The sequence below is a fragment of the Pan troglodytes genome, chromosome 4 (genome assembly GCF_028858775.2).
Source record: "Pan troglodytes isolate AG18354 chromosome 4, NHGRI_mPanTro3-v2.0_pri, whole genome shotgun sequence".
Lineage (NCBI taxonomy): Eukaryota > Metazoa > Chordata > Mammalia > Primates > Hominidae > Pan > Pan troglodytes.
The window spans coordinates 11,119,414-11,141,911 of NC_072402.2; the positions used below are offsets into that span (position 1 = coordinate 11,119,414).

The 22,498-nt window shown below is 48.9% G+C and overlaps 1 protein-coding gene and 1 non-coding gene across 2 annotated transcripts in view; one reads left to right on the forward strand and one right to left on the reverse strand.

Annotated features, from left to right (window-relative positions):
- The first annotated feature begins 12,341 nt into the window (after positions 1-12,341).
- On the forward strand, positions 12,342-12,450 carry MIR6131 (microRNA mir-6131). The gene has a single exon (NR_106663.1). It is a non-coding gene; the product is annotated as a microRNA mir-6131 (primary transcript).
- An 8,192-nt stretch (positions 12,451-20,642) lies between these two features.
- The window catches only part of LOC107974624 (uncharacterized), a 50,658-nt gene continuing 48,802 nt past the window's right edge, over positions 20,643-22,498 (reverse strand). The window contains exon 6 of the mRNA XM_063811794.1: positions 20,643-21,208. Coding sequence (XP_063667864.1) covers positions 21,081-21,208 — 128 coding nt within the window. The 3' untranslated portion in view covers positions 20,643-21,080. The remainder of the gene's footprint in view (positions 21,209-22,498) is intronic.

Consider the following 22,498-nt stretch of genomic DNA (forward strand, 5'->3'; position numbering starts at 1 on the left):
CTAACATGGTGAAACCCCATCTCTACTAGAAATAATAAAAAAATTAGCCAGGCGTGGTGGTGGGCACCTGTAATCCCAGCTACTCAGGAGGCTGAGGCAGGAGAATCTCTTGAATCTGGGAGGCAGAGGTTGTAGTGAGCCGAGATCGCGCCACTGCACTAGAGCGAGACTCCATCTAAAAATAAAAAAAAACAAAGTGGCTTTTCTTCTTCTTGACTCCAAGCTGGTGGAGGGGCTCGCCCTTTGCTCCCTGCCTACCCCTCCTAAGACTCCCTGGGAAGGGCATTGGCAGCTGAGGCTGGATCTTTTCTATGAAAGGTGGACCCCAGGGACCCTGCTGCCTGGCCTAGCGTCCGTGGCTGGGGGAAATGTACTGGACAGCAGCATGATCCACTTGAATGGAAATAAGCATCCAAGATCCTTTATTTGCTTTCCTTTTATAAAGATTTCGAAAAGGCCAATACCAATGAATACATTTCAGGTTAGCTTCCAGGCCAGGGCTCAGGCCCTGGAGAAAACTCGTGCGAATGCCTGTCTGGGGGGCCCAAGAAGCGAGTGTGGGCCCCTCTAAAACTTAGAGGGACAGATTACATGACGACTTTGGGGACAGCTTGCTAAGTGTCCATTTGGCAGCATTTGGGATGAGACGTGCTTTCACTGTGACTATCTTGTTGGGAGATGATGGGGAGGGGAAATAAAGCCCCTGCCTCCTCTAACCCTGGAGGCTGCCCACGTTTACCAAGAGAATCTCATCCAATGCTGACCAGCTCAGCGTGCAACACAGCATCACTGGGCTCAAGAAAAGACATTTGAAGACGAGTTTTGTAAGCCCGAGCATAGGTGAATATCACTGTAAATAAACTCCAACATGAAAATCTGAATGTATAAAGCATAAATCAGGAACAGCTTTTCACTCAATCAAAAAGGCATGTGGTGTTTCAGTAATAAAAAGCATGAAGTGTGGAGACACGCGGCAGCGTGGGTGTGATTAGACCCGTCCCTGCTGGTGAACAAGCCCTGGCCTTTGTCCCTCGAAAAGGCTTTTGTCTCAAAAAGTGGGTTTTCTTGGGAATGACTTGGTCATAGAAGGAGAAATAGCATTCTGTATGAATCGGTGAGGGCTGCCAGAACGAAGCACCGCAGACCCAGGGCTTACGTAGCAGAAACACTTCCTCACTGTTTCGGAAGCAGAAGTCCAAGGTGAAGGTGTTGGCAGGGCTGGTTTTTCTGGAGGCCTCTCTCCGTGGCTTGTGGATGCTGTCCTCCTCCTGGGTCCTCACATGGTCTTCCCTTGTGCCTCTCCGTGTCCTCATTTCCTCTTCTTATTAGAACACTGGTTATATTGTTTTAGGGCCCATGCTAATGACCTCATGTTAACTTAATTACCTTTTAAAGATCCTGTCTCCAAATACAATCACAGTCTGAGTTGCTGGGGGTTCGGACTTCACCTTGTGAATTTTGTTGGTGGGGACACAAGTTCCTCCACGCCACATTACTTCTCCCAGCCCTCAGAATGGTTTTAGCCTGACTTGGCAAGTGAGGGCTCTGAAGTTCCAAAGATTTTCCCATAGAAACATGCACTGGCTCTACAGGTATAAAAAGAAATGTAAATAGAAAACAAAACAAAACAAAACAAAACAAAACAAAACAAAAAACACGAACTGGCCTTGTCTAGTTGACACTAAACCAAAAAGTATGTGAGACAGATCTCAATCAACTTCGAAGTTTATTTTGCCAAGGTTAAGGACGGGCCTGGAAGAACAAAACCACGGGATCACAGAGGCAGTCTGTGGTCTGTGCCTTTCTCCAAGGGTGATTTCCAGGGCTTCACTGTTGAAAGGGGAGAAGCGGGCTGGAGGCGGGAGGGGAGGATGTGGTCATTACTGAATCCACAGGCTGCAAGGGAAAAGGACCAGACAGGGAATTGTCAGTTATGTATCTTATGGTCTCGTGCTCAGTAAATCTGTGCTTCACCCAAGATAAGGTGAACCCAGAGCTGCTACCTGAGGAGATTTTAACTTTTTCTCTGTAGCTCTGTGCTGAGGAGCAAAAGGAAAGGCAGCTTCCTGCATGACTCAGCTTTCAGCTTCATTTGTTTTCCTTCTGGCAGAGTGAACTGGGGTCCCAAGTTTCTCTTTTCCTTTCATGACACTGTCTGAACACCTGTGTCGTCTCAGAGTAGTGACCAAAATGCCAAGGCCTCATTCGGAGGATAAGCACTCATCTGCCCAGCCAGACCCAAGGTTTTCAGAGCACTCCTTAGCGTGGACTCTGGGTCTGGAGCAGAGTGGGGGTGGGCACCCAGGTCCCGTCCCCTGAGTGCTGGGCCACTGGCCGGCTCAGCATGAGACTCAGACGCACAGCCCTTAGATCACCCACGCATTGGAGTCTCCTGCTTAACGCTCTGTCCCTGTCCCTCCCCCAGCACAGTTGGGGGTCTTCGTCTGGTTCCTGGTCACTCTCGGCTCAGCTCCAGCCCCCAGGGGTTGTCCCTGCCTCACGGTTGACTGTCACCATTGGGGCTCCAAGTGCCCAGAGGCCGAGCTCCATCATGGGTGGAAGATGAGCTAATTTTGTAATTAACAAAGCATAAAAGGGGATCACTCTCCATGCCATTTAGTGGGGGAGCTTTAAATATCTTGCTCTAACACCTGATTAATGTGCCATGCTTCTGTGAGCAAAAAGTGGATTGTTTGTGCCTCATAAACCAGATTCCTAATCCCAGAATACTCAGGCAGAGGGCTTCCTCTCATCAAGGAAAACACGTTCCCTATTCTGTTGATTTTGACTCTTCTTGTTACAAGGCTGAATCATCTGTATTCCCCTCCACAGCCTGCAGTTATTTCTTGTTAAAATAGCCATAGGTAGTTGGGCTTTCAGTCAGATTGTTGCTTGTCTTTAGGGGGTAACTCAAATGGTTTATTTAATAACTACAAACTTTGTTGCAAATATCATTAAGTGGTCAAGATGTTGAATAAAATAAACTGTTCATGTGGCTGGTGTGTTTGAAGAAAGTAGCTCTGGGAGGAGAACAGCAGAAACTCCTTTGCTGCAATGAGGATGGGAGGGGGTGCCTGAGGACCCTAACGGGGTTGGTAGGGGCTCCGGTACGAGAAGGGGGGATTTGCTAGCACATGGAGAGGAAGCCACATCTGGATTTAGCACCTCGAGAGACAGACAATTTTTCCAGTTGAAATCACTTTAAAAATAAACTTTGGGCTGGGCGCGGTGGCTCACGCCTATAATCCCAGCACTTTGGGAGGCCGAGGCGGGTGGATCACGAGGTCAGGAGATCGAGACCATCCTGGCTAACACGGTGAAATCCCGTCTCTACTAAAAATACAAAAAATTAGCCGGGCGTGGTGGCAGGCGCCTGTAGTCCCAGCTACTCGGGAGGCTGAGGCAGGAGAATGGCGTGAACCTGGGAGGCGGAGCTTGCAATGAGCCGAGATCGCGCCACTGCACTCCAGCCTGGGCAACAGAGCAACTCTGTTTAAAAAAATAAAAATAAAATAAATAAACTCTGAAGATGATGGAGCGTTTGCTGGCACCGTGGCTCATGCCTTAATCCTAGCACTTTTGGAGGCCAAGGTGGGAGGATTGTTTGAGCCCAGGAGTTTGAGACCAGCCCTAGCAATGGAGTGAGACTTCTTCTCTACAAAAAAATTAAAAAAAAAAAAAAATTAGCTGCAAGTGGTGGCATACTCCTGTGGTCCCAACTACCTGGGAGGCCAAGGTGGGAGGATAGCTTGAGCCCAGGAAGTTGAAGCCACAGTGAGCTATGATTGCATCACTGCACTCCAGCCTGGTCAATAGAGTGAGATCCCATCTCTAAAAAAGAAAAAAAAAGTCCCTGGCATTCATATGGTGTGACTTTGAAAAATATCTGCTTTTCCTTAATTGCAGTGTGGGGAGGGGGGTTGTGGGAAGCAGAATTGAAAAAGCTACAAGATGCAAATGAGTGGACGGTGGTTTTATCTTATGACTTAAAGAATGCTCTGTCCCATTGAAATATATGTCTTAAGTCTTTATCCAGGCAGCAACGAGTGGCTTATTTGGTTTCAAGCTAATTTTATTTGTTGGCTTCTGTATTTTTCATCTCTAAAGAAAGTGGAGTATATTTCTTCTGTTGGTTTCTGAGGTATAGGAAAAGAATGAAAGCAGGGATGACTCCAGAAATATGTGCTTACCCAGCATGGTGGAGTTCTGAGGTAGTTGGGCAGGGCCAATGATTTGCTTTTGAAATGGTTGTGCTAAGAGTCACACATCGAATTTACGATTAGTTGTTATTTCTTGGCAATCACTAACATACTTGTGAATTCTCATTGTGTGAGAGAATCTAACTTACAAATCGTTTTCAAATGTAGTGAGATTTTTATGTATACTAAATTTAGCAATTAATGAGGAATGAACACAGAAATTAATCATTTATTGAGTCTGATTTTGCTATTTCCATAATTTGCAGCCAATAATTTTTTTCAAGTCTTAAACATTCTCAGAGGTCGATGAAACCCTTGTCAGCCTGTGGCTTTGTGCCTTAGCATCTCAAGAATGAAATGTGTTCAGGCCCCCCGTCCTCCAAGGAAAATCCCAACTCTATTATGTTACTTCGTACAATTGGTTTTTCCTGGTTATTGAAGGGGATCCCCACCAGGACCCCATGAAGTGGACAGAAGTAGGATTAACCCCCTTTAGAGGGGACTGGCCTAGAACTAAGATGCCAGGGGCAGCCAGGTCCTCCTTCTGCCCAGGGTCCAGGCCCACCCACCTGGCCTCACACTCCTGTCCCTCTCAACTCTTCCATCCAACAGCATTCCCCATATCTGTCCCATTTCCCCGTTCTGGCTTTTGGTAAGGCCAGAAGCCCCCACAGGTGAAAGAAACTGGATAGGTGGGGCTGGGTTGATGTCCACTGTTTCCTGGAACCTTCATGCTTTCCCCGAGGTTGGAGCAGGGGTCCCACGCTTTCCTGTGCTGAGTTGGAGCCGGTTGGCCTGGGATATGGAATGGCTTTCTGGGCACATGTCCCACCTCAAACTCCAGTCCCATTCTTGAATCTCACGTAAAGTATTAGCAGGGCGTGATCAGGAGAGCCACACAGCATCCATGAAGTGCCCTGGCTGTGGGGCCTCGGGGCCGGAAAGACATTTGGGTTGGGATAATATTCGGGCTTAGGTGAAAATGCATTTACCCAGCACCTGCTAAGGGCTGGACCCCCTGCCACGTACGGGTTTTGCAGCTAATTAAGTTCTCATCCCAGTGGCAGGGAAGGCTGCTGTCATTACCCCTGTGTTATGGAGGCACACTTCCTTGTCCAAAGTCCCCCGGGTGGAAAGGCAGGGACTGTTACTGGGTCCTGGTAGTCCGACTCCAGAGCCTTGGAGCCCAACTCCAAAGGAAAGGTGAAGAGTAAAGTCGCTCTTGGGGAGGGGACAGTGATGAGTGGGAGAATTCGTTCCTTGATTCTCTTTTCTTTCTTTTTTCTTTTTTGAGATGAAGTCTCACTCCATTGCCCAGGCTGGAGTGCAGTGGTGCGATTTTGGTTCACTGCAACCTCTGTCTCCCAGGTTCAAGAGATTCTCCTGCCTCAGCTTCCCGAGTAGCTGGTACCAGAGGCACAAGCCACCACTGCTGGCTAATTTTTTGTACTTTTTTTTTTTAGTAGACACGGAGTTTCACCATGTTGGCCAGGCTGGTCACAAACTCCTGACCTCAAGTGATCCGCCTGCCTTGGCCTCCCAAAGTGCTGGGATGACAGGCGTGAGCCACCATGTCTGATCCGTCCTTGATTTTCAACTGGGCAAGTGTGTAGGTGGGGCGGCCTGTTAGGAATACTGGAATAGGGTTTTCGAGGAAGGTTTCACAGGAGACTGCTTACTAAGATATGGGGAGGGCTGAGGGGAGCCCACAAGGGAGGGTGCAGGCCCCTGGGCTGGCTGCGGTGGGGTTTTATGTCCCGCAGCCTGAAAGTGCAGGAGAGGCTGTCGCAGGGATCCACAGAGATCCAGGGCTGAGGAGAGGGCTCTTGGTGAGAGCTGTGGCTTTAGTACAGGGGTAGCCACCCCCCACATCCCCCCAGGGAGGTGACTGGGGGATAAATACCCTCCTTCCATTTGTCTTCCATCCTGGGATCTTCCACTAGGGTCTTGTCCTGGCTGAGCACAACCAGAATCTGGAGAGAAGAAAGCCTCATGATACACAGGTCAGCTATGCTGGGCTCACAGCATGGAAGAGCAAGGAGAGGCTAAAGGAATGTCCTAGACAAAGAAGTTTGAAATATCCAGCACACGGCCATTCGATGAAGACACGGTGGGGTCCAGCACACGGCCATTCGACCACTTGGGTGAAGATGCGGTGGGGGAGACTCATACCTCCACATATTCATATGCATGCTCACAGTGCATATGTTGTTTCTGGAATGATACACAGAAAAAACTGGTAGAAACCTCCAAGGAGAAGTTGGGAGGAAGGCTGCCTGTGTCTCATTGTATAACTTTTTTCTACCATTTGATTTTCACTTGTGCATTTATTATGTATTAAGTCCACCCATCAACCATGCATTTATTAGGTATTAAGTCCACCCATCAACCAATCATGAAAAAGAATTGGTGTCTGAGTTCTTTGGGCTTGGAGTGTAGCCAACAGGGAATGCTTGTGATCTAGGCTGGGCCCATCACAGTGCTCCCCTCCTGGCCAAAGTGATTTGCCCAAGAGGGTTGGCACATGACCTGCACTTGATGGATGAGAGCCTTCTCTGGGTTTTTCGGCTTGGCGCTGGGAGAGAGAGGCCCTTTTCTTCTTCCTTTGATTAAAAAGCTTATTAGGATATGGGTCTAGAGTTGTAGGTGCTAGTAGTCACTAAGATACGTGACACTGTTATGTTGAAACATGTTAGCTACTGATAATCTCAAATTTTCATCCCCCAAATGGCAATTTCATCTAGCTCAACCCCCTACATGCCAGGCCTCAAGGAGAGTGGATTATACAGGGCATGTTCACCAGGAGGGTGGGGATTTGGGGGCCATCTTAGAATTCAACCTGTTTTCCACACGCTAACTCATTTACTCTTCATAACCATGTTATCAAGTGGAAATTATTGTTATTAACCTCATAACCATTATAGATAGGTGAAGAGAAAGAGAGATTAATTAAGTTCCTAGTCCAACACCACACAGTGGTCCTGCTTGCCCGGCTCTCCCAGTCTGCTGTGAGCCCAGCATGGAGCCTGTCTACACTAACGGGGTGAGGAGGAGAGGAAGGCAGAGTGCCAGGGTTCCCAGGGGCTGGGATCATGGTTCTTCTCCTCTCTAAGGCCAGCACCACCTCAGCTCAGCTCTCAATTTAGTTAGACCCAGCAGGCAAGTGCCCCCCAGGCTTACACAATATCAGGGTGAATACCTGGCCTTTGCAATTGATTTGCCCTGACTTTGAAATCAGTCTTTTCCCTGGTTGTAGTCAGTTGAATAGTGAGTGACTCCCAGAAAGATATGTCCATGTCACAACTTTGGAACTTACAAATGTGGCCTTGTTTGGAAAAAGGGTCTTTGTAGATGTCATTAATTTAAGGATCACAAGATGTGAGCATCCTGGATTTAGGGCGGACCCTAAATCCAATAACTGGTGCCCTTAAAAGAGAAAGGCAGAGGGGAGTTTGAGACACCAATGCAGGGGAGAACACCATGTGAAGACAGAGACAGAGATTGGAGGAATTCTGCCATCACTAAGGAGTGCTTGGAGCCACCAGAAGTTGGAGGAAGCAAGGAAGGATTCCCTCCTAAAAGCTTCAGAGGGAGCAGGGTCCTGCCGATACCTTGATTTTGGACTTACGGTCCCCAGAACTGTGAGACAAGAAATTGTTGTTGTTTGAAGCCACCAAGTTTGTGGTAATGTGTTTCAACAACCCTAGGAAATGAGCACACTTATTACCTCTTTTCTTGCAAACCGAGTCCAAAGGGGGCACCAGAAATGGGACAGAGCCCTGAAGCAAGACCTGGGTTTGGTCTTCTTTTGATTCCAAAAATAACAGCCCTTTAAGGAATCAAGAGGTTGGGGAGAGGTTGAGGCTGAAGAAAGTTGAAGAACTGAAAGAATCTTGGCTCATTTGGAGGATAAGAGAGAGTTCTAGAATGGAGAGAAGATAGACCTGCTCTAGAAAAATTTTCTGGCTGGGCACAATGGTTCATGCCTGTAATCCCAACACTTTGGGAGGCTGAGGCAGGTGGATCTCCTGAGCTCAGGAGTTCGAGCCCACCCTGGGCCACATGGCAAATCCCCGTCTCTACTAAAATACAAAAAATTAGCTGGGCGTGGTGGTGCACACCTGTGGTCCCAGCTACTCAGGAGGCTGAGGCACAAAAATCGCTTGAGCCCCGGAGGTGGAGGTTGCAATGAGCTGAGATTGCACCACTGCACTCCAGCTTGGGCTACAGAGTGAGACTCTGTCTCAAAAAAAGAAAAAAAAAAAAGGAAAATTTTCTAATTTCCACAGGTTTTCAATGAGTTTCTGCTGCAGACAGAATGCTAAGGTGGCTCTCAAGATTCCGTCCACTGGCAGACACGCCCCGTTGAATCTCCTTCCTTGAGTGTAGGTAGGTCTGTGTATAGTCAGGTACACAGCGGGACAGTACACGGTAGGACAATTACCCCCTCAATTGTGGTCTGTGACGTGACTCAGCAGTAGCAGACTAGAGAGGGGTTCTCACACTGGCTTTGAAGACATAAGCTGTCACTGCGAGGGCACCAGGTGCTGAGGACATGAGGATGGCCTCTAGGATTTGACAGTGACCTCCAGCCGACTACCAGCCAAAAAACAGGACCTCAGCTCTACACTGCCAGGAGCTGAATTCTGCCAATGACCTGGATGAGTTGGAAGCGAACCTAGAGCCTCTGCTGAGATTGCAGCCTTGGCCCACGCCATGATGAGGTTTCTTGCCAGGTGAACAGAGGACTCAGCCAAGCTGGGCTTGGATGCTCCACCCATGGAGAAGGTCAGATGATGAATATGGATCATGTTGCTAAGTTTACGATACTTTGTTATACAACAATAGAAAAGGAATGCAGTTTCTGACCAAAGTTCCTCCCAAATTGTAACTGAATAGGAGTGGCTGAGCTTGAGCCTTGATTTTGTGCTTTTTTGCTGATTTGGTGGTTTTTTATGACCAAGTATTAAAAATGGGTGTATATTTTAAAGTCATGTTTTGAGACAAATCACACAGTTAAAAAAACAAGTTTAAAAGTCTCTAAAGAAAATAGAGAACAGATGAGCAAAAGTTGATCAGTGGTTAAACATAAATGTGTTCCAGATGGGAATGGAAATTGCTTGCTTATTATTGTTGGTGTGGCCAGCAGCTCCCTTCAGAAGCCTCTCAGGTGGCTTTGTAGCAGAAAACCTCCAGAGAGACATCTTTCCAGGGAAGCCTTTCCCTGGTGCCATCTAGAGGGCAGACTTCTAGCAAGTTCTACTAGCATGGCACCACAGCCACTTCTCTGCAGTTCTACAAGCCACAGCCACACTCTCTTCAACAAGACCTGGATCTCAGCTCAGGGCAAGGGGGTTTCTCTGGGTGTACCATTCCAGTCCTTGGGGGTAATGGCTGTTATTTATATCTGCTATTCATATATTCTGTAAAATTCTCTTTAGTTCTTGCCAGCCAATTCCTTGTACCCCGACCCTGTTGTCATTACTGATTATTTATATAAAACTTTCCCTGTTCAAATCACTCTGTGGTTTCTCTCTCCTGATTGGACCCAGACTGATGCACTGTTCCCAGCAGCAAGTAGCACTATGTGCCAAGCACCAGGTGATAATTTCAGAGAGCTGAAGTGACACAGGCCTGTCTCCAAAGAGTAAACATAATGCCCAATTCAACACTTGAGAAAAGAAGGGAGAAGCATACAATAAAATATAAAAATAAATAAAAAATAATGCCCAAGTTAAGCAGACAGAGCACGGAGCTACAGCGTAAGAGACTGGGTTCCAGATCTGATTCTGCAACTAAGTATGGGATTTGGGGAGGATTGTCCCATCACTCTGTTTCCTCATCTGTAAACTACAGAAGGTAATGGACTCAGAGGCTTTCTACTAGAGTAAAGCTAAGCTGCAGTAACAAAGTAACCAATCACACAGTGGCTTAAAGCACATAGAAGTTTATTTTCTCTCAAATACCAGTCCTCAGATGAAGGGTCCTTGGTGATGGAACTGCTCTGCTCCACATGATCATTCAGGGATCCAGGTTCTGTCCATCTTGTTGCTTTGCCGTCATATGGACTTTCACCCTCATCTGCATGGGTGCAGTTCATAGGAAGGTGAAGAGCAGGGAGGAGGCCAGTGTCTTAAGGCCCAGACTTAGGAGTGGTGTCTATCACCTCCCCTCACATGCCGGCAGGGGGTGCGCTTAGCCACGCGACCACACTGAATTGCACAGCAGGTTGGGAAATGGAGTCTCTAGCTGAGCAGCCACATGCCCTTGATCGCATGGAAGAAGTGAGAGCGTGTTAGGGGGCAACTTTCAATGTCCCCAACCCCTGTTCCAGCTCTGCCAGACCCCTCTATGTGTTGCGGGGCATGAGTGCATGTAAACTCCAGACCATTTAGGTAAAGAAGGAAAACATCTCTGGCAAGGTGGGAAATACATGCCTCATCATTCTGCTTTTGCATTTCAGAATCAAGATCTGAAGAGCTTGCAAAAAAGTTCTTTTAGTGCTGAAAAGTAGGAAGGTGGCAGATGTGACTAACAAAACAGTCCCTGTGCATCTGCTAGGGAACACAGATTTTCTTTTTTTTCTCCAATATAACAAATTACAATCCATCTGGGATTTCAGAAGTCTGAGCTAAGGTTTCTGGATCTGTTTGCATGTGGAACAATGATGAAAAGAAGAAAATGATAAGTCAGTTTTAAAGAACTTTTCTTGTGTTTCAAGTGGAAAGAAGGCTTGAGATTTTTTTTACATTTTACTCTGATGTAGAAGGACAGTGATATTTAAAGAGTTAGAATGAGCATTAAAACAAAGACATGAAAATAATTGAACCCATCAATTGTATTTTTATATGCTGGCACTAAGACCTTAAAAATAATAATGTATCTAATTCTCACAAAAATATGTTAAAATGAGGACTATCATGTCCATTTTAAAGAGACGAAATGGAGGCAGATAATTTGTGTAAAGTCAAACAGCTAGTAAGTCTTGGATCTGGGAGTTGAAGTTAGATCATTTGGCTCGAGTCTATCAGAGACCTGCAACCCTTTTCTGTAATGCATCATATAGTAAATCTTTTGGGCTTTGCAGACATGCAGTCTCTGCTGCAACTGCTCAGCTCTGCTGTGTAGCATGAGAGCAGCCATAGACAATATGAAAATGAGTGAGTGTGGCCGTGTTCCAATAAAAATTTATTAATGAACACTAAAATTAAGTTCATAGAATTCCACATCACAAAATATTTTTCTTTTTGAATTTTTTCAACTACTTACAAGTGTAAAAACCATTTTTACCTTGTGGGCCATTGTTTGCTGACCCCGGGTCCATGCAGTTAACCTTGACCTTTTTCAACATGTTAAAGAGGTTAACCCACATTTACCGAGGGCCACTGCCCCGGGCACTGTGTGGGGCGCTCCATGTCCTGGTCCACGGACTTGCTGGTCCACGGACTTGCTAGTCCACAGACTTGCTACCTTCATCTAGAGGTAGCTCCTGCTACCGTTATTCACACTTTATAGATGAAGAAAGCAAAGCGGTCCTACTACAGGTGGAACAAGGACACGCAGCCAGCCAGGAACTGAGCTGACATCTGTTGATGGACAGGAAGGAAGGATTTGGGTCAGCCATCAAGACTCTCTCAGGACCTGAGGAAAAGGGCGGGAAACTTAGGAGCAAGATGACAGGAGGGCAGATGCTCCGTGAGGATGGCAGGAAGAGGACATGTATGCTTAATATTCTGGAAAATCCTCTGGGATAAGGCCAGGCACAGTGGCTCATGTCTGTAATTCCAGCACTTTGGGAGGCCAAGGCAATTGGATCATTTGAGGTCAGGAGTTCAAGACCAGCCTGGGCAACATGGTGAAATCTCATCTCTACTAAAAATACAAAAATTAGCTGGGCATGGTGGCGTTCACGTATAATCCCAGCTACTTGGGAGGCTGAGACAGGAGAATCACTTGAGCCCGGGAGGCAGAGGTTGCAGTGAGCCAAGATCACACTACTGCACTCCAGCCTTGGTGACAGAGTGAGATTCTGTCTAAAAAAAAAAAAAAACTATTCGAAATCCTCCGGGATAAAACTCTCTGTTAAAGGAAGCTTTAATCAGCAGCGAGCACATCAGGCATACTCGTTGCTGCCCCTTCTCATCCCGCATTCCCTCTGCTTTGGTCAGGTGGTGCCCTCCTTCCATGGGTAGAGCCAGAGATGGTGGGTTCTGGCTGGTCGGATGGGAGTGGACAGAGACCCGGGGTCCTACCGGCTTCATGACTGCACGTGGTGGGCCCTGCACTGTGTGTCTACTGGGATGGATCAAGGTGCAACCAGAGAAACCTTGAGCCTTCTCCAGATACTTGAGTGGCAGCTGAGTTCCTGCAGCCTCTGTGAGCTCCCTTCTGAGCCTCTGGCTCCCAGTTTCCCAGTACCCCTTCTGTATTAGCTTCCTGGGGCTGCCCCAACAAAGTATCACAAACTCAGGGGCTTCCGCAACAGAGATTTATTCTCTCACAGTCCTGGAGGCTAGAAATTTTTGGACTTCTAGCTTCCCGGACTTGATTGGCAGGGCCACACTTCCTTCTAAGGCTCTGGCTGGGGGTGGGGGTCCTTCCTGCTTCTGCCAGCTTCTGGTGATGCTGACAATCCCTGGCATTCCTTGGCGTGTGGGTGCATTACTCCAATCTCTGCCTCCCTCTTCACGTGGTCTTCTCTGTGCGTACGACTGTGCATCCTCTCCTCTCGTAAAGGGCAGCAGTCGTTGGATTTAGAGCTCACCCTACTGTGGTATGATCTCATCTTAATTACACCTGCAACAGCCCTGTTTCCAAATAGGGCCACATTCTGAGGTTCTGGGTGGACATGAATTTTGGGGTGGGAAACACTCTTCAAGCCAGTAAACCTTCCTCCCCAAATCTTGCTAGGTTTCCAATGCCTAAAAGAAGTGCTAATTGGAGAAAATAAGAATAGTTTTCTACTTATCTCAGGAGCGGGAAAAGATGGCAAAATGGCATGGCCAATTTTGGAAAGAATATGTAGGGTGTTGTAAAGATATGTGATGATGATGAGGATGATGTTTTCACCAATATTTGCAGCCTCTTGTCCACACAGAAGGATTAGGAAGATTAATGCCTTCGAAATCAGCTATATTTTAGCACTCTGTTTTTAGTGTTTTCATGATTATCCTGGTGTCCTGTTTTTGAGGTGGCTGCTATAATTATGGTAACGTGTGTGAGTATGTTAGAAAGATGTTACAAGTGATTAAGCTATAAATGAGTCACTTTGGAGCGTGTAATAGTTCTTTCAAGTCCCCAGCATATAAGGGAAAGTGACACTGGTCTACAATGACTGTCTCCATGCTTCCACGCAGAAATTGAGACCCGGAGAATGTAAAGACTTGCCCAAGTTCTGTGAGTGAGTCAGTGCTAGAAAAATCTTGAGCCCAGCCCCCCAGATGTGATGACTATTCTCTTTCAAATATTTCTACAGGATTAGAATGGGGGCTCAGGCTTGGCTCAGACACCCCACATCTTTAGGTGAGTGGCTTTTAAATTGCCATTTGGTCACGCCTACTTGGCAGAGTTGCAAACACGGGCTGCAGAGTTCACACCCGCACCCTCCTCTCTGGAAGTGGAGTGAGAACAGGGTGGGCAGAGGTGGGGCTGCCACACCTGCTTCCCTGGAAACCCGAGGGAGAGCACAGGACGCCAGGCTGGGACTCGGCTGGCAGCTGCTTCGGGGCGTCTCACCTTGTGACTATTTCCTGGGCACTGTGGGAGAGGAGGCCTCTTGCCTGAGCTCCTGTCCCTACTGTCTCCTCTCACTAAATGCACGGCACGGCTTTGCAGTAATAGGCTGGGACATGTCAACTCTTTTTTTTTTGAGACGGAGTTTCTCTTGTTGTCCAGGCTGGAGTGCAATGGCACGATCTCGGCTCACGCAACCTCTGCCTCCTGGATTCAAGCAATTTTCCTGCCTCAGCCTCCCAAGTAGCTGAGATTACAGGCATGCGCCACCACGCCTGGCTAATTTTGTCTTTTTAGCAGAGACGGGGTTTCTCCATGTTGGTCAGGATGGTCTTGAACCCCCAACCTCAGGTGATCCGCCTGCCTTGACCTCCCAAAGTGCTGGGATTACAGGCATGAGCCACTGCGCCCAGCCAACATGTCAACTCTTTAGGAGAGCTTGAAGACAAAAAATAACCCATGTCTGAGCATGGGAGGGGCTAAAAATAGGAACTTCTTAGCTTCCACAAGGGCAGATAAATGAATAAATAGGCCATAAACCAATGTAGTTATTTCAGCTGGGGGATTTTATTTTCTTTTGATTGTCCCCTGGAGCTACGAAATACACAAATATAGATTGATAGATTTTTTTCATTAATTTGAAAAGCATTTAATGGCTATCATCTATGTGCCAGGCAATTGATGCGCAGCCAGACTTCCAGGAGGCTGGAGGGGGATCCAGGTGAACCTCCTGGAGTAGGATTGTCAGGAGGGGACTGGAGACCAGGGCCATCCTGAAAACCCCATCTCTGTTCCAGGAAATTCCTAGGATCCCCTGGGAGGTACAGCCTGGAGAATCCTATTTTGGTTGCTGAACAGATACACACATTGGAATTGAGACTGCGTGTGCCTGGGGTGGGTCGGTGAGTGGGTGGGGCAGTGGGGTCCAGGTGGGAGCCGTATGGAAGCCCTCCCCTCCCCATCCTCCAGGCATGCCAGTGAGTGTGGCCTTATGTTGAGTGTGTCCTCCAGTGTGAGTGGCTCCTCCGAGTGTGGTCCAAGGACCCACAGCGTCGGCATCCCCTGGGAGAGCCTTGGAAATGCAGAATCTTGGGATCCAGCTCAGACCCAGAGTCAGAATCAGATTTCCAGGCAGCTCGTGTGCTCATTGATGTCTGAGAGGATCTGCTTGAGAACTCCACAGCTGGGACTGACAAATCCCCCTCTGACCTCAAATTTACCTCCTCCTTCTAAAAAAGCCAGAGAACCCAGCTCCCCGCCCACCCACCGCTCTTTCCAGTGGATCAAACTTCCTCTCACACCCAGTTTGAGCAGGGAGAGACAGGAAGGGCCTCTTCTCTGCTTCCAGATCGTCTGTTTCTTCCGTCAAACACCACAGTTCCTATGAAACCCACCGCAGTAGCAGACCTGGGTCTTGTCAAGAGCTATGAAGGGTCTGAGATTTTACCTACTCCTAGGCTAAAAGTTAGCCTGCCAGTTTGACAAATGCTGCCTAATGACACGAGACTCCCGGGGCAGAGACAAAGGACTTTGCTACTCACAGCACAGCAAGCAGCATAAGTTTTGCTTTAAAATGTGGTGTATTAATGCAATATTTGAGTTATAGTAAGGCCAACAGATCAGGAAATGATTGTCATTGAAAGGACAGTTTGTTACTCCCAGTTCCCAGGAGGAGGGGCCACGCTGAGCTATGCAGGGCCACGAGTGTTGTTAGCAGGCTCAGGAGACAGCGGACATGTGGGCAAAAGCCTTGTTTGTGTCCCTAGTTGTCCGGTACTTGCTCCCAGGGTGATGAGGCAGGTGGATAGTGGCCTGGAGTGTGAAAACCAAATAGAGGAGGTGTCTGGGGCATGGGCTTGCAACTGGTTGGTTTGCATTTGAAAAGCATGTTTGCAGGAGCCTGGTTTACTATCTTTGGGGATTGGTTAGTACTGGGTGGGGCAGTCCCTCCAGGGTCAGCAAGGTCCCAGATATCAAAGCATCAGAATACAGAGAATGGAAGACATGGTTAATACAAGCTTAATGTTTGCACTGGTTCCCTATGTCCCCAAAACCCCATGGGGGTGACGTGGGGGGCCCAGGTGGATGCTGCCCCGCAGTGAATTTGCATCAGTGAGGGAAAACCCTGAGCTCAGGGGATGCAGATGCTTTATAATGGGCAGTAAGAAAACACACCTAACCTTTGTCCCAGAGGGAGACATTATCTTTATAATATTAGGTAATAACCAAACCTGCTCTCTGCTCTGTAGGGAGACACCACCTCTTTGCTTCTCCAAGGCTGTTTGCTGCATCTGAAAAGACAATCTGGAACAAGAGGACAGTCAGGCCAGCCACAGTGGTTCATGCCTATAATCCCAGCACTTTGGGAGGCCGAGGCAGGTGAATCACTTGAGGTCAGGAGTTCGAGACCAGCCTGGCCAACATGGGGAAACCCTGTCTCTACTAAAAATACAAAAATCAGCCAGGTGTGATGGTTGCACCTGTAATCCCAGCTACTCGGGAGGCTGAGGCAGGAGAATCGCTTAAACCCAGGAGGTGGAGGTTGCAGTGAGCCGAGATCATGCCACTGCACTCCAGCCTGGTGACAGACGAGACTCCGTCAAAAAAAAAAAAAAAAGGTTAAAATGCTACACTTTCTTATCATAGTTTACCGCAATTAAAAATCAAAACAAAACAAAACGAAAACCTTAAAAGATAAACCTTTTCGAATGCTGCTATTTCCTGTATCATAAACAGTTCCTCTTAGGAAGGCCTTTCTGGTATGTTAAAGACCTGCTCCAGAAAACACAAAGTGGATCAGAAAAACAAAAAGTGGATGTCACTCATGGACATTTTGATAACATCAATGTCATGTACATTTCTTTCCCATAAATTCTGGGGAATTTTTAAGTGGCATGTGGGGCTCTGAAAGGTTAGGAGAGATCAGGTTTTAGGGGAGTGGGGAACTCTGATGTAATGGTCTAAGGGCCCAACAAACTTGGGTGCCAGGGCTCTGGCATGAGGGCAGAGAAAGGGCTCTTGGAACTGGGGTCCTGGTGGGAAGGGGAGGGATGGACACGGTAGTGGGTAGAATAATTTCCCCTCAAATTTCAGGTCAACTCGGAATCTGTCAATGTGACCTTACTCGAAAGTTCTGTCTTTGCAGTTGCAATCAGTGAAGAATCATGAGATAAAATAATCTTGGATTTAAGGTGGGCCCTGAATCCAATGACTCTTGTCCTTATATGAAGAGAAGGATGACAACACGGAGTCACTCTGAAAGCTCAGCATGGTAGAACTTAGCAGCATGATCCAGCTGTGAGGAAGCAGCTTCCAGGTGTGCTGCCAGCTGCTGACCTAGGGGGTTCACCAAGAGGGCCCCTCCCTGCCCAGTGCCCTGACTCTGGGGTCCAGGGCTGCACACTTGGATGACAGAAGGACATGCCCAAGCTTACCTGGCTGCTCAGAGAATACAACCAGACAGTCAGCACTGACTACTCACATGCTCATGTTTATTAAGAGACTCTGACTGGTGGGAATGGAGTCATCAGAGCCAAAAGCACGTGCGCAAAAGAAAATGAGCGTTTTCACCTTTTAAGCGAAGATTGTTTGGGGGTTGAGAGAATGCTGGAGCCTGCGCTAACTCCCTGGGCCAGCACAACTGCGATGTGTCCTCTGCAGGGGTCTCCAGCCTGGTGCTCCCAGCGAGATAAACCAGGGATTACGTCTAGAGGGTCAGAGCATCTGCACCTGTCTAGACAGAGGCTCTAAACTGGGGCAGTGGGGTGAGGTTGGAAAGCAGCAGATGGGATAGATACACGGAGTTGGAGGGAGTCTTCTATTTAGGGGTATCTCAGCAGACCTTCTCAGCTGCCAAACAGCCAGCCCCAGGCATTTCCCTGTTGCAGAGGTGGGTGCCCGTGCTATCCAATGATTCCCTCGGCTGACAGACAGGGATGGGGTGAAGAAATAGCAGGAGAAGATGAGAAGGAAAGGGTGAGTGAAACAGAGGAGGTGGGGGAGGAAAGAAAATGTAAATGACACACAGAATGCTCTGAGATGCTTACTGGATGCCAGACACTGTCCTGAATGTTTCGCGGGCACTGAGTCCTCCTGACAAGCCCATGAGGGAGAGCTTTTATTTCCTCCATTTTCCAGAGGTGGAGGCTGAGGCAGGGAGGTGGGTTATGGCCTTTCTGAGAGCATTCGCAAACATTCACCGAAACACAGTATGTTCACCAACATAGAGTTCAAAAGCCACACTGAGAATCTGGGTGGTCCATCAATAACATGTGTTGGGCATGTTCTATGATCTGAAATCCACTAGGACCCTGGGCTACCAGGCCCAATGTCTCTCTGGAGTGTCTACAGCCTAGCCAGGGGAAAGAGAGATGCTAACTATAACAATGACATGGGATAATGTTGTTGTCCAGGTGCAGACACTCAAGTATTGGGAGGAAACAAAAGGACTGGAAATTGAGCCCAGGCGTTTGAGACCAGCTTGGGCAACATTAGTGAGACCCCCCCAACCCACCGCTCTCTACAAAAATTAAAAAATTAGCTGAGCGTGGTGCTGCATGCCTGTAGTCCCAGCTACTTGGGAGGCCGAGGTGAGCAGACCGCTTGAGCCCAGGAGTTTAAGACCAGCCTGGGCAACATGGCGAAACCTTGTCTCTACAAAAAATACAAAACATTAGCCAGGCATGGTAGTGCATGCCTGTAGTCCTAGTGACTCGGGAGGCTGAGGTGGGACGATTGCCTGAGCCTAGGAGAACAAGGCTGCAGTGAGCCGTGATTGCACCACTGCACTCCAGCCTGGACGACAGAGTGGGACCCTGTCTCAAAAACGAACAACCACCAAAGAACTGGAAGAGTCCTGCAGGCACTTGGGATTGCTCAGCAGGCACCCGGGAGAGCTTCACAGGGGTCTGGAATAGTCCAGCAGGTGCATGAAAGAACCCCGGCTATATCTGTACCTTGGAAGAGTCAAGTGCAGGAGCTAAATTTCCATGGGAAGAGGTGAGGGACATGGAGTTAGATTGGAAAGGTCTCTGAATGGCAATAAGGAGAATGATATCCTGTGACCCAACATGGCTGCTATCCGAAGATTTCCAAAGTGGAAATGTGTTAGGACTTTTTCCGTTGCAAAAGATAGAAATCAAATTCAAACAACTAGACTGAAAAGGGAATGTGTTAGGACTCTGGGGAGCTCTAAGAACCGTAGTGACTGCAGGGACATCAGGAAGAATAACGTGGCTCGCGAATGGAGCCGAGACACCCTGTGGCTCCCCCTTTGATCTAGGTTTCTCTGTGCCTGGTGTCATTCCTCCCCCTGCAGGTGGGCATTCTCTATGTGGCAGGCAACCTCTGTGTGGCAGAAAAATTCTACAGGGCAGGGTACCAGGAGGCAGATACTTCCATAGGGCAGGCTGCCATGAGCCAGTACCTCCAGGTAGCAGTACTTCTCTGACATCATTGCAGGTTAGAGATCCCTGAAAAACAATTTCTCAGCCTTGATTTTAAAAACCCCAAGGAAGGAGGGATTCTGATTGGTCTAGTTTCAGTCACGTGTCAACAGCGGACCAATCAACTGTGGCCAGGGGCACAGATGCTTTACAGAGGCAGGCCTGTGTCATGTGACCACCACATGACCTGCGTCATGTGACGGGTGGAGGAGAGGGTGGGCATGCTGTGATTGGCAGCCTCCTTCCCGTGGGCGGAGACCTTTTATAAAGGGAAGGGAAGCGCGCCATGTGGATAAACAGATGTTCACCGCAGGAAGGGCCCGAATCGGATGGGTTTTAGAGATTACTGGGAAGGCAGCCCCAGGGATGGTGGGTCTGAAGCTCCGTGATCAGCCGCAGAAATATTTCTCAACTTTGCTCAACACAAGCGCACTTACCCCACCCCTAGATAAGAAAAACAAGCCAAGCCTTTTTAGAATGTTATCTGAAATTCAAAATAGATTAAGTCTCAGGAAGATAAATAAACCAAATGAGCACTGCTTGGCTTCCAAACAACACGCCCATCCCCTGGGGAGGCAGGCAGCCCACACTCCTGCCAGGAGATGGAATGAACAGTTGCATTGGTGGGAGGGGAACAGGCACTGGAGTTGATTCTCCACGTGCTTCTCGCTGTCATGGGCCCAGGACTGCCGGGCATCTGGTAAACATGCAGATTCTGATGCAGAAGGGCCAAGGCTGGGCCTGAGTGTCTGCTTTTCCAACAAGCTTCCAGGTCGCGGGAGGGGGGGGGGGGGGTTGCTGCTGGCCCTGGCACCCCACTTTGAGGAGTGAAGACTTACGGCCTAGAATCTGCAGATTTGAATGAGATATTGGCGAAGAGCTGCGAGCCAGCCCTCAAGGAAGCCACCCAGGTGGCCAGCGCTGGTGGTTCCATCTCAGATGGAGCTGGGCATGACTGGGCCAGGCAGATGTGTGGGCCTTGGCCGAGCCTGGGCCGGCCCCTACTCTGGGCTGCTCACACCCATCCCTGGCCACACGGAAAACTTGTGTCAGAGCCAGCGGGGAAAGGAGTGAACTTGCTGTCACTTCACACTTGGATCAGAGCCCGAGGACCTCAGTGGCGGCCCCCTTGGGGTACCTGTGGGGGCTGAAAGAGACAGAGCAGGCTTCCTCCAGGCCCCCCGGGCAGCTTTACCCGGCAACAAGAACGGGTGTCCTAAGCCAACCCCTCTCTGTAGGTAGAATAATGGCCTCCAAACATAACAGGTTTTAATCTCTGGAGCCTGTAATTGTTACTTTACGCGGCAAACACTTTGCAGGTGTGATTAAATTAAGGCGCTTGAGATGAGGGGATTATTCTGGTGAAGAGGGACGCAGGGGGACATTTGACACAGAAGAGGGGAAGCGATGTCACCATGGAGGCAGAGGTTGCAGGGGTACTGCCCTGAGCCGTGGAAGCTGGAAGAGGAAGGAACAGAGTCTTCCCAGAGCCTCCGATGGGAGGGCGGCCGCCCAGCACCTTGATGTCACTGCCTCTGGCCTCTAGGACTGTGTGGAATAGACTTCTGCTGTGTTCAGCCTCCCTGTGTGTGGCAGTTTGTTCCTGCAGCCACGGGAAGTGCATGCACCACCCCCCCGCCGGGTGCTGGGGAGACGTGGAGGTCTGGGGGGACGTCCCGGGGGGCTCTGCTTCTCTGCTGTCTCTTCAGAGGAGGGCTTCTCTTCGGGCTGTTGGGAAGGGGCTTTGGGCTGTCTGCATCTGTTGAAATGGGGGCTCCGCGTGGGGCAGCAGAGCCCCAAGGTCGGGAGGGTGTTCAAGGCTGAGCGCAGCAGCTGCAGAGGAAAGAACGCAGGAGGCTGAGCCTGCGCCTCCCGGAGGGAGGGCCAAGGAGGAGCAGGGAGGTCTGTGCCCAAGGATCGGCCAAACCGCAGCAGGCTGTCCCCACTCACTCCTCTCTAACCACCCTCATGCCCTGGCCCAGGACCTGACCTCCTCCATGGCTGTGGCCCAGCCCACTGCTGCCCCAGTGATTCCCGCATAGTCAGCTGCGGGCAGAGCTAGGGGCCTCCCTCCCCTCCAGGGTCTTCCCTGGGACACCAGCCTGCTCCTTGCAGAGTGAACGAAAGGCCTTGTTAACTCAGGCCTTCTGCATCCTACCGCCAGGAGCCTGCTCAGTGCGCACTTGGGAGAGACGAGGGGAAGGGAAAAAAGCACAATAGGCCGGGCGAGGTGGCTCATGCCTGTAATCCCAGCACTTTGGGAGGCTGAGGCGGGCGGATCCCTTGAGGTTGGGAGTTCGAGACCAGCCTGGCCAACATGGTGAAACCCCCGTCTCCACTAAGAATACAAAAATTAGCTGGGCGTGGTGGTGGGCACCTATAATCCCAGCTACTCAGCAGGCTGAGGCAGGAGAATCACTTGAACCAGGGAGGCGGAGGTTGCAGTGAGCTGAGATGGTGCCACTGCACTCCAGCCTGGGCAACAAGAGCAAGACTCTATCTCAAACAAACAAACAAACAAAAAACCAAAGAAACAAAAAAACCCCAAAAAAACCACAACAAAAAAGCACAGTAATTATATTTTAAAATCTTCTGGGATACAACAGATTAGATTTCCAAGAAAGGGTTTGTTTGAATGAATCATTGTGCAGATAAAAATAGTTCTTCAGGGTGGGGTGTGGTGGCTCAAGCCTGTAATCTCAGCACTTTGGAAGGGCGACGTGGGTGGATCACCAGAGGTCAGGAGTTCAAGACCAGCCTGGCCAACATGGTGAAACCCCGTCTCTACTAAAAACACAAAAATTAGCTGGGTGTGGTGGTGGGCACTTGTAGTCCCAGCTACTTGGGAGGCTGAGGCAGGATAATCACTTGAACCTGGGAAGCAGAGGTTACCGTTAGCCCAGATCACACCATTGCACTCCAGCCTGGGCAGCAGAGTGAGACTCTGTCTCAAAAAACAAAAAACAAAAAACAAAACAAAACAAAAACCCTCAGGTGGAGTGAATGAGCCTAATTAATATTCCAGAAACAATTTTGACAAAGGTGGCATTACAGATTGAACTTTGTGTCTCCCCAGAAAAATACGTTGAGGTCCCAAACCCCAGTATCTCAGGCAGTGGCCTT